Genomic DNA, 12335 nt, shown 5'->3' on the forward strand with positions numbered 1-12335 from the left:
AAAGCAGCAGCGCTCATAAACGCCGCTTTATCAGGAAAGATAAAGACACAGATTCAATGAAAATAACATCAAAACTTTTCTAAAGACAGACAGTTCACTTCATATACAGTCATAAAAAAACAGCCGCGCCATGTTTTGACTTTGAAACGTGCATTGCTCATGTTTATTCAACGATGTCAATGCCAACCACAAATAGATTTTCTAAAAGGCTGTGTTGAACCAATGTATGGGAAACACTGTAATATATTTTGACAGCTATCAATTATAGTTTAACCTATCCATCTTCACCACCACGCTTAGTAACACATACAGCGTGCCCTCACCACAGTGGAACAGTGAAAAGCGACCCCTCTCAAACAGTGCCGCACCGCGTTCCGATCGTTGTTAAAGCGACATACACCGGTATTGCGGTATATTAAAAATTCATGTCATAACAAAAATAAACACCTGTATTCGGTATGAACCGGTATACCACCCAGCACTAACCCAGCGTACAGCACTTTGTTTTTTAAACACCTGAATCAGCCATTTACTGCATGAACTACCAGGAACTGTGAAGAGTGTCACATGGAAATATATTTAACAGCTATAATTTATTTCTAGTAATACAAAACAGGACGTCTTAACATCTGTGGGGAAAATGTAAGGGCGATAAGTAATATTCTGTAGTTCTGTAAATAAAACCACTGTGCTTCCAATACAGATCAATCTCATTCAGTAAATAAAATTCCACCCAAACTTCTACAATAGGAATATGCTACACAAAAATGTTTTTGTGTTTGGGGAAACTGCACATCATATTCTGGCTACACAGATAAAATAACCAAAGAACCATTTATGAATTATATTAATGCTTTTTACGCATTAGAAAATTAAGACCACACCTAATCTTATCAGCATCATGCATGATGAATAAATTATATTAATTGGAATAAACTGTATACAGAAAGGGAGCAGAGAATGTGACCGATCGAGCCCAATCTTCACAAGGTCAAGCTTGCATGCTCATTATACGCATAAATGACCGCTTACGTGCATCCAATAAGCACTTTTTAGCGTACATATTATACGCAATTTTTGCGTGATTATGAATCTCTTACATCGAATCTGGACTTTGTTGTTTATGATGGGAGAATTCACGAGTTTCAGTCATAATTTAGTCAGAGAGAGCGCGCACTGAACAAAACTCTTTGTTTCAGCGATGACTAAACTGAACGCCTCTGATTGGCCATCACACTCATAAACTCAAAACATAACGGAAACGAGTGAGATTAGTTATAATGCTCAATGCTGCAAAACGAAATCTGATGGAAATGCCGCAGTCGGATGGATCGAATGAACATTAAGTATTATAGTTTGTTTAACCAATATTACCACAAAACATATTCTATTATATAAATATTTTGAAACAAATTTCCATGACTTTTCCAAAACTTACAAACACCCACATAGTTTGCAGTTTCATCAGACAGAAGTCAGCTTCAAGACTCACAAGGAGTTTGTAGGCCGCCCCTCTTACAGTTACAAAGATCACAGCAATTATACCCTTCACCAAAATCTAAGCTACTGTATGTCATTGCTTCAGGTTGAATGATTCTGATTGGCTAAGAATAGATAAACACACATTTTCCACACATTGACAGATAGACTGTCAGTTAATGACTATAATCGACAAATGCAACAGAATTTGATATGGGTAAGCTGTTATCAATCTTTAAAGTAAGCACTGATTGTTGTTTCTCATTATCAATACAACACGTTAATGTACTTGTCAGGGTCCTGTCACCTTGATTGGTCCTATTTTTAGATTAGTGACAGGATCCTGAGGAGTGTTTGGGGTGTGGCGTCTGGGTCCTTATACTTCGGTCTAGTTTTGGTTCTGTTTCGGTGTTGGGGTCCTCCTTGCATTTTTGTCTTGTGTTTTTGTGAGCACATGGCTTTGGTCATGTTTGTTTGCTGTGTGCTTTTCTGTCTTGTCTTGTGTGTTTGTGTGAGCACATGGCTTTTGTTTCTTTCTGCGTGCCATATGCTCTTCTGTCAGTCTTTGGTTTTGACCCCGCAGCCCCCACCCTCTTGTTACCTGATTATTGGTTGATTTGCCCCACCTGCTCTCCCTTGTTTCCCTTCTGATTTCCTTCCCTATTTATTCTCCCAAAGTTATTTGTCCTGTGCGTATTTGTTGTGGATTGTTCGTTACACTTCTGTCAACTTCTACAGGTCTGAATATTAAGTAAGGTTATGCTCCTTCTCATAGCCCAAGTCTACATTTGGAAATTGTTAGATGTGGGTCATGGACTCTGCTCTAAGAGATCTAGACTCTCCTGGAGCATAGCGCGGGCTAGTTTGTGATTCCAATTGAGCATAGAAGCTTTAGGGACTTTCTTAACATCTCTATATTAGAAGAGAAGAGAACGATGTGCTGCGTCATGTTGCAATGCTTCAGGCATGTCTGAGCATCTTCCTTTAGACAATTCGAAACTGATGACGTTTCTTAGGTGCCCTTTTTACACACTTGGGCACACATTGTGACGTCATCGCAGTGTCTCGTTCCCTTCATAGAGAATCGGAGTTACATACGTAACCTAGATGTGTTTGTTTGCTTTTTTGTTTTATTTTTTAGAACTTCAATAAAAGCCCATAATTTCACACAGTCCTCAGCTCTTTCTTCAACCTATCCTAACAGAACGATTCTTTCTTCACAATACTGAAAACATACACTGATAGAAGCTAGTGGTATTTTTAGCATTAATGTCATTAATTCAAAGGAATTAACATTTCTTGACATTGTGTAATATTAGGATATGTTGACAGAAATGCAATATCATATACATAACTATGTTTTCAGTGGAGTATAAAGATCTTACTTAATGAACTGTTAAGTTTTTATTGCCTTAGAATGAGCCAATTCTATTTATATACACACCGGGTCCCATTACATTGAAATGCGCCGACATGTTTCTACAGTAGCCCTAAATAGATAAACGCGTTTCGCACTATGTTGTTCTTTGTGGAAAGAAGCTAGCTAAAGTCACACAATGATGAACAAGTAACAATAATATTCGCAATAACATATCGTTTTACTGAATAATTAAAAAAAATTAAAAAAAATATTCTAGTATTTTATAATACTTGGAATTTACTGCAAACATTTATTTATTTAAGAATTAAGTTTGGCCCATTTATAAAGTAAATATTATACAATGCAAAATTATGAAAATTAATTTGATGCATTCACATGCATGGTGCAAACATTCATTTATTTTGATTATTTATTTATATTAATTTAAAATATTGGTTAGTCTATTAATACAATAAATGAAGTATATAGGATTGACACAAAATGTTAAATTCTTTATTAACAGTTTGTGTGTCCTGCTTGGATAACACAAATCTTTAATTCTAAAAATTTGTTATCTATATTCCAGTATATAAAGGTCTCAAGTATTTTTTAAAAAGGTGCAATGAAGAAAAACAATGAAATCAGTTTCCCACAGCAACAGAACAGTATGATCTTTTAAGGGTTTGGGTTGTCCCTCTGCATCCACCCATCTGTCATTGTCTGCTAGAGCCAGCAGCTTTCAGGTGAAACTGAGGTGTTATTTATTTAGGTCCCATGGGACATCATTGTTCGTTGTTGACTTATTGATATTTAGTTATTTTAGGGTTTACTCTGAAGAAAGATCATTACTTAAATCCCAGGTGAAGATCCTAATTATATCACACAGGGCCTGAAATTTTTCTTTCTGTTTCTTTTTTGGCTTTTGAATATGGGTGAAAGTATAAAACTTGAACATATATAGTTACATGAAATACAACAATCAAACCATCTTTTTAAAATGGCTTTATGTACAACAATGCTCATATAATGCTAATTTTTTTTTTTTTTCAGGCTAGCCCAATTAAAATACTATCAAAAAGTTGATTAGGTCTAATACCTGACTAGCAACATCCATTTATAAAGCAACCATACTGAACATTATTGTAACGCAGTTCAAATGTTATGGGAAGAAGGAGGCGGGAACCGGCGAACATTAAAAGACAGCAGCCCCTCACGGATGACTGCTGTCATATGATAAAACATAAACAACACAACATAAATCTAGGCTTGGCATCTCTCGATCTCCACTGTCGTCACTCCTCCTTTTATGCTTCCGCTCCTCCGTGAGAGATATGAGACCGGTGCGTCGCGCAGGTGGCGCTCATTAGTAATCACGCCACCGGCCTCGCACCATTCTCCCACAGCCTTCGCCTTGTCCTGCTCGCCACAATTATGTTTTCTCAAATAGATTTTTCTAGAAATGCACTAACACTTACGTAACACTTATCATGAGGTACCACAGCTCACTAAATTCAATTCAGATTCCCATAATTATGCTTTTTGTATTTCCTTTTGTGCTGTCTGTCCTCTGTACACATGCCCTGTCCTTATGGTTAGCTCAGAATAATAATGTTAATGAACACAGCACAGATGATCCAGATTCAGATGGACACCGATTTGGCAGCCACCCTCAAAATCTTGCCAGCAAGTGATAATACCCAATAATGAGGGTAATTGGGTAATGATCCATAAATGCCATCAGAGGCGGGGAGATACAAGACAACGGCTTCAAACAGGAAGGGACAACAGGAAGAGAGCCCTCATCCACTTGGCGGACCGAATCAAGCATGGATTACAACAAAATCCTGCTGAGGGGACAGCTGTCAAAAATATACAGTGAGATACAAGAAACAGAGACAGAGATAGAGAGGAAAAAAATAAGGAAGAGTTACAGCAACAGGGCGTTGCTCTCATGACATTACCTGCCAAAAGCCTCAAGTCAAAGCCGTGGGCTGACAATCAAGATGGTGTTGTCACATGGATTTATAGCCATGCCAATACTCAGCAGAACTACAGTTCTTTGTCTGGGTCCGATCTGTACTTTTTATGCAGTAAGAACTGCAGTGTTAATAAATGATAAGGATTTTGAGAATATATTTCACTCGGGAAAAATATGTAAAAATCTTCAAGCCATACTGACAGTAAGACTTCCATGTCCTGATGGATTGTTATTAAACCTTAATATTCAGTTAATGTTAATGGTAATATTCAATTAATAATTCATCTTCAATATTCTAAATGACAACCATGAGATAAAGATCATGGTTATACAAAAGTTCAACAGCACAAATGTGTAAATAGACACCGAAACAACAACGGAGTGTCTTTGAAAAAAACTAAACTACTAGAAAAATCACTTTCTTCTGTCACGGATTAAAATCTCAAATTGAGTTTAACAGTTGAGCCCAAGCCTCTGTTATTAAGTCTAAAACGTAATTTTAGAACTAGCAACAAAGGTACGCTGATTTGCTTCATTAAAGCTTATTGTATTTTAAACTACAGGGCAGTTGAATGCTTGAATCTGATTGGTTGATGAACTTTTAAAAGGTGCTAAAGTTGTTCCAGGTAGGTCTTGATTGCCTTACAGTTCCATATCACACACGGAATGATGTTAGTTATTTCAAAGGTCCTTATACACTACAAGAGCAAAAGAACCAAAACCCACAACGGCACTGACCAAGCAAATAAATATAGTAGGGATTTACCGATTCACTCGTTTTCTCGATGCATCGATTACAAATTCTGACGATGCATATGCATCAATCTTGAAACATGTATTTTCAAATCGCGAATCATTGATTTCGGTCAATAATCGATTCACAATGCTAAGCATCAAATTAATCGTGATTCGATAGCGATTCAGTGCTTTAAAATATATCAACATTAATTAAATGACTACATGCAGGAGTTAATGGAGACGTTGTGCGCCGTCATTCGCGTCCAGAGCGCTCCTTCACAGACGCGTGCTGGCTGTACTTTTTACCGCCTTTCACTGGATTGAGCTCGCGCTCCGTCCATAGCTCTCATTGACACATTTTTGAGCAGCCCATGTTTGAGCTCCCCTCAGGACGGCTACTGCTATTCACATGAGGAGATGACAGCTCTCTATCGAGACAGCAATAATCCTGAGTTAAGCCGCTGAAGCCATTGATAAAGCTGCCAAGTCATTGCATGGTCACTACTGTTGAAATAAAACGTTTTCATTGTCGTTTTACGGAAATGGGTCATACCATTGACTAGTGGCGGCTGGTGCTAAAAAAACAACAACAAAAAACAGAATAATTAATGCAGAACTGAATGTAGGCTAATTGTTAAATAACCATTTAACAGTGATAGTTTATCATTACTGCTTAGCTAAAAATGGAAATTCAGCATTTAAAGCATTCCAAAAGCAGAGCCGATCCTGACCTCCCTGTGGCCCAAAGCAAAATTCTGTTAAGGGGACCTCCCACCTGACCCATGAACCATGTAAACCATTTGCTATTGCCACACAGTCACACCTGACACCCCAGTGCTCCCACAACAATCCTCCCTCCTTTAACTAGTACTAATGAAAATGTAATTCCTGATATCAGAAATAGACATTGTTACTAGAAAAAGTACATTCTTAATATCAAGAATTCACATTTTAAATAGTAGAAATTTAATTACTGATATCAAAAATGCATACGGTGAATGAATAAAAGCTAAAATGGCTTGAAAAAGTCCCTTTTGCCCTTTGGTGGTGTGTCGCCCAATCGCCCTAACGAAAAAACTGCCCCTGCCATTGACATTACCTGAGCAGTTGAAGTAAAACCCCTAAAGTTACCCGCTTATTCAAGGGCACGCATTTAGTGCATGGACAGAGCAAATACATAATGTAGGTGTCTAAAATGCATTTTATACACAGTTTCGATGAACGATAAATGAAATTTAACTTGATGGAGTTTAACTGAATGTCCTGAATAAAATAACTACAACAACAAAATAAGAAATAAGAGCGCACGGCTTATTTATCAACCAGATATGTTTGTTACTATAGCAACAGTAGACACCCGACGAGTTTTCTTTCAGAATCAGAACAAATAGGGCTTTTCTTACTATTCTGTGAAAAAAAGTTAGTTTAGGATTAGTTGGGAATTGGTTTGCATGATATTCTAGGGTAGTCTCTCTATGGAAGCATTGTATGTTTAATGTACCTGGAACATTTAATAAGGCTGTGTAGCCATTAACATGATCCAACACAATAGTTAGCATTAACTAACAATAGTTTTAAAACCCTTTTAAAGCATTTTGGCTTTTGTAAATTTCTAAAAAAGCCAATTTTTATAGGCTATAAAAATCAAGTTAATAATAATAGCATCAATAAGAACTAACATTAACTAACATTTACAATGGACAAAGGTTGTTTTTTTTGCCCCTCACTTTTCTGACCCTGTTGACCCTGAGGCTGCTGTGTAATTCACATCCTGACTATGACACATTGGGGGAAGCATTTAAATAATCCTATGAATGCAGAAAAAATGCAGAATTGCATCGAATTTTAATGTGACTCGGCTTAAATCAGATCGTTCTGAATTTGCAAAAGTAGTTCTTGAATGGAAAACCTTTGAATCGTGAATCGAAATCCTATGAATCGTGAATCGAACCGAATCGCTGTCTACCCATAGATTCACAGCCCTAAAATATAGTACACAATAGGATAAACATGACAAATCATTTTCATGTTTTATTATATACAGAAACCAGTAAGCACATACTCTCTTTCTCCCACTCAGACACAAACACATACAGTATACAGACACACACTCGCACAGAAACATGTTGTCAGCGCTGCTCTGACGATTTTATCATTAAAATAGTTCAACAACTTAAATGACATTTCTCACAAGCGAGGTATTAACTGCGCTGTTCATGGAGCAGATGAACTTCTAACAGTCACACTATTAGTAGAGACCCTGCTGCCGAACACTGTTGAGAGATGCACAGACTCAAGTAATTCACATACAGCTAATCTCTCTTTATCTAATAGCGGCATTAATAACTGCATTAGACCGCTATCAGTGGCTGAGGCCTCCGTTACAAGCTCTAAAATTACGTTTTGGAATTAGCAACGGAGGCTTGGGATTAAATGGCTAAGAAATTAGTCCTACACACAAGTGCGTTTTAAAGGACAAACACCTGACAAATATCTTGAAATACATCATCTGAACAATGTTTTGAGGAGTGATAACTGTAGCATAAGTGGAATAATTGACGACAGGTCATTGAATTATTGAAAAATAATGCACACCCGAGGTGTAACGGCCACGACGCAATTACCACCTCGGGTGTGCATTATTTTAATATTAATAATTCAACGGCTCGTCGTCAATTATTCCTTACATGTAGAGTAGAGGATTATGAGGGAGAGATCGACTAAGCGAGTGCTTTACCTGCATTTAGCTGATATTCTTCAAGTCAATCTTATATTCATAATCACAAAATCAGTTGTTTCCCCTGAGGAAAACGATATCTTTGTCTTTGTCGTTTTAACAGATAAGGGGATTTCCCATGACAGTGCAAGTCAATGCAATTGAAAGTTTATAAATCTTATAAGGTGTTGTTTAAAGTAAAAACAACATCCTTGTTTACAATCTTGTTTCAGTCCGTTTCAATATAAAAGTCTATACTGACTCGCTCATAAAGACAGTCTTTGCTGCTGTCACGATAAGGTCTCGTCTCGGTCACTTTTTGTTTGTTCATGTCATGTTCCATGTCTGTCATGTGATCCTGCCATGTGTCTTGTCATTGTTTAATCGTCACTTCATTGTTCACAGGTGTCCCTTGTCTTGTCATTAGTCTGTGTATTTAAGCCCTCATGTTTGCCATGTGTCTTTGTCAAGTTTTGTTAACTGTAGACCACTGTTTGTAAGTTTATGTTCATGTCCTTGTTTTTGAGTTTTTCATGCCATGCCATGTTTTGTTTTAGGTTTAGTTTTGTTTTGTTTGTAATAAACTGCACTTGGGTTCTTCTCTACAACTTGCCTCCAGTGGATACTTTACAGAAAACAAAACGTGACAGAGACAAGACATAATCATGACAGCTGCCAACTGATCAAAATCACAAATCACTAACAGACCCTTTCTCAATACCAAATACGGTATGTTATTTATATAAAATATTATTATTGAAAATATTTAATATATATATATATATATATATATATATATATATATAATATTTAAATAAACAATATTAGCCATTATAAAAGTACAAGAAGTTTGTACAATAGGAAATAAACACAAGCAAACAGTTCAGTCAAAAGCATAAAAGCACTCTAGTTATAGTTATAGCAGGATTTCAGTTAAATAAAAATATAAATTAATAAGTTATGAAACTTAACTTTGCCCTAAGCCAAATCGATTTGCTCTGGAACAAGTAATAGATTAATAAGACCAAAGATTGCCCAGTTGATACAGCCAAAATGTTATACCTCATGTTTAAACACTATCTACATAAGAGCCAGCGGCAAATATCCGAAGGACTGGCCGAGATAAAGCTGTTCTCGGCAGGTACATGAGTGCTGAACTGCTGATCTATCTATATTTCTATTAGGGCTGCATGATTAATCGAAATGAAACCGCACGCGATTTGACAACGGCTGCGATTATTTTATGCGTAGCTTGTCAGTGCAGCACAGCTCTATGCACAGTAGTAAATGCTGCTCCATCTGAAAGGCAGAGGGTTCTCTTGCGCAGCCTTTACTCCTGATCACAGAGCCGTACGTCACTGACAAGCAGTGCATAAAAAAATAATTGCAAATTTCATAATCGCAATTAACATGAAGTCGCGGTCAAACTGATTTGGTTTATTGCGATTATGAAATTTGCAATTATTTTTTTAATGCACAGCTTGTCAGTGATGTACGCTACGTGTAGTAGTAGTAGTAGCCAAATCGCGTGCGGTTTCATTTCGATTAATCGTGCAGCCCTACTGTCTATCTATCTATACACAAGTATATATATGTAACACTAAACTAGGAAGACCATAATAAATATAAATATATATATAAGTAATAAATAATATATTAGTAAATAGTAATTAATATATATCTCTCAGCCTTAATACTGAATATGTGGTGTCAGTCTTAAATTCAAGCACTCAAGTGTCCCCACAAATAAACATTATTAAAAACTGCCAATAAATTACACAGAATCATAAACATGTGCAATACGTGAGAAACCACATGTGGTGGGTTGAAGGGCATTGTGGGACTCTGGAATGTTGGAATATTCTCATTCACCATCATGGGGCCAGCCCTACTTTCCTCTTCTAATGAGTTTTATGTCCTTTAGTGTATGAATAACACACCCTTCTCCTCTCTCACAGCAGCCCGCCATATGGCTTGTGCATACCTGGCACCAGGAGCTCACCTGAGCTGTGCTGGTTTCGATCTGTCAGTACTCACATTTAGCGCAGGGTTATCAGCCTTAAAACCCACAGTTCATGGGAAGACTATCCAAATAAAATTTAAGTGCAGACCTACTATTAAATTACACAGAAAATATATATATAAATATATATGTCTGCCAGAGATTAAATAGAAAAATCGTTTACCTCTTGGTTAAGGTAGTGAAGCTGTCCTCTGGTGTCCTCCGATTTAGCTGTTAAATCTGCACAGAGAAAAAACAATTATGTCCAACTGCCTCACAATGACAGAAAATCCAGTAAAAACTCATTACAAAGACTTCAAGAAAGAGTTCACCCCAAAAATTAAAATTCTGTCACCATTTACACACTCTCATGTCTTTCAAAACAGATATGATTTTCTTTCTCGCATGAAACAAAAAAAAGGTATTTTGCAGAATGTCTAAGCTGCTTTTTTATATGAAAATAGACAGTGAATCAAATGAACAAGGTCTAAACATGATAAAGAAGAGTCTTCTGAAGCTACATTACAGCTTTGTGCATGGAAAAAATAAAGCTAAAAGCAGAAGTCTTCAATTTTACAGGATCGAATATGGATATCCTTGAGCGTGAATACAATTTAAGAAGGAAAGAACAGCTTGGACATCTGTGTCAGATCTGAAACAACATGAGTTTTGGGTGACATTTTATTTAGGGTGATAAACAAAAGATTATCATTAGCAAATATTGGAAATGGTGTTATCCTTCATTGTGGTTCAAGCTTGCAATATTGGCATAAAGACTAAAGACACCATAACAACAACATCAGCCAGTACACACACATATACACACACTCACTCACTCTCACACACCTGCTGTGGTGGCAGTGGTATTAGTTGCACCACTGACGGTGTGCTGATGACCAGAGGAAAATATAAATGTGTGGGAACTTTCTGTACCATCACTGTCCTCTGTGCCGTCCACAACCCTGAACAGAAATCCACTTTACTGTTTTCACAAGGTCCTTCAGGCACCAGTGAGCAAATGTCTATCAAAATTCTGTATCTTTTAATATATTTTAAATGTAAGCATTTGTAGATTTGTACACACCTCGGGCTGAGATTTGCGAGGTCAGGCTTTGTAACAGTAGTATGCTGAAACTGGAGCTTTTTGTTGGTTTGGTGATCATTTTTCTGCACGTACGTTTTCTGCTTGGTTCCACCACTGAGATAATGTATCTGATCATCTTCGTCATCATCATCATCGCCCTCATCTTGATGCTCAGCTATTGATGGATAGCCCTGGATCACGTCTCCATTTCCCCTCCCCTCCATCTGTGATTGGACAGAAGAGATTGCGCTGAGGTCATGTGAGGCCAGATGAAAGTTGGATGACTAACCCTGGATGACTCAACGAGAAAAAGAATGACTTTCCATTATTAACAATGAAACTACTAGATGTAAGGACTTTCTTCTCAAGCAGTCATCTGTGGTATTTAAATGATTTTTATGTAGGTGCCACATTTTCCTTGCCATCTTCTCCTTAATCACTGAACGAGTAAATGATTATCTAAATGCTCACTTTTAAAAGGCAAAGCAAGTTTATTTAGAAAGAACACATTTAAAAGGGGACCTATTATGCCCTTTTACAGAGACTTGATTTGTTTTTGGGGTCAAATAGAATAGGCAGAAAACTCAAGACTAGTATTGGGTAAAGTTACTTTTAAAAGTAATGCATTACAATACTGTGTTACTCCCTAAAATGTTACTTAGTTACTTTTTATGGAAAGTAAAGCGTTTTGTTAATTTTGCGTTACAAATCCCTCACTTCGAATGGGTTTGCTCGTTTGTTTTTTAATAACAAAATAATAATAATACTATTTTTGGCAAATGTTAAGGCTCTTTCAAACCAAAGGGTCACAGCTCAAACAAACCTTATCAGTGTCAGTCAAAAAATGGGAAAACAAATAACTTGCCTACATCTTGAAATAAAGTTATCTGATTACATAACTCACATTACTTGTAATGTGTTAGCCCCAATACTAAATCATTGGTTCTCAAAGTGTGGTGAGCAGGTACTGCAGGAGGT

The 12335-nt window shown here is 36.9% G+C and overlaps 1 protein-coding gene across 1 annotated transcript in view; it reads right to left on the reverse strand.

The window, feature by feature from the left end:
* kcnh8 (potassium voltage-gated channel, subfamily H (eag-related), member 8) overlaps positions 1-12335 on the reverse strand; it is an 84290-nt gene that overhangs the window by 3074 nt on the left and 68881 nt on the right. Inside the window, exons 12-14 of the mRNA XM_077195444.1 lie at positions 11358-11581; positions 11120-11235; positions 10458-10513 (exon numbers count right to left, since the gene is read on the reverse strand). Of these exons, the coding sequence (XP_077051559.1) occupies positions 10458-10513; positions 11120-11235; positions 11358-11581 (396 nt within the window). The remainder of the gene's footprint in view (positions 1-10457; positions 10514-11119; positions 11236-11357; positions 11582-12335) is intronic.

This window comes from Siphateles boraxobius, unplaced genomic scaffold (genome assembly GCF_051911475.1).
Source record: "Siphateles boraxobius isolate OS27281-9 unplaced genomic scaffold, OSU_SipBor_1 33, whole genome shotgun sequence".
In the NCBI taxonomy this organism is placed as follows: domain Eukaryota; kingdom Metazoa; phylum Chordata; class Actinopteri; order Cypriniformes; family Leuciscidae; genus Siphateles; species Siphateles boraxobius.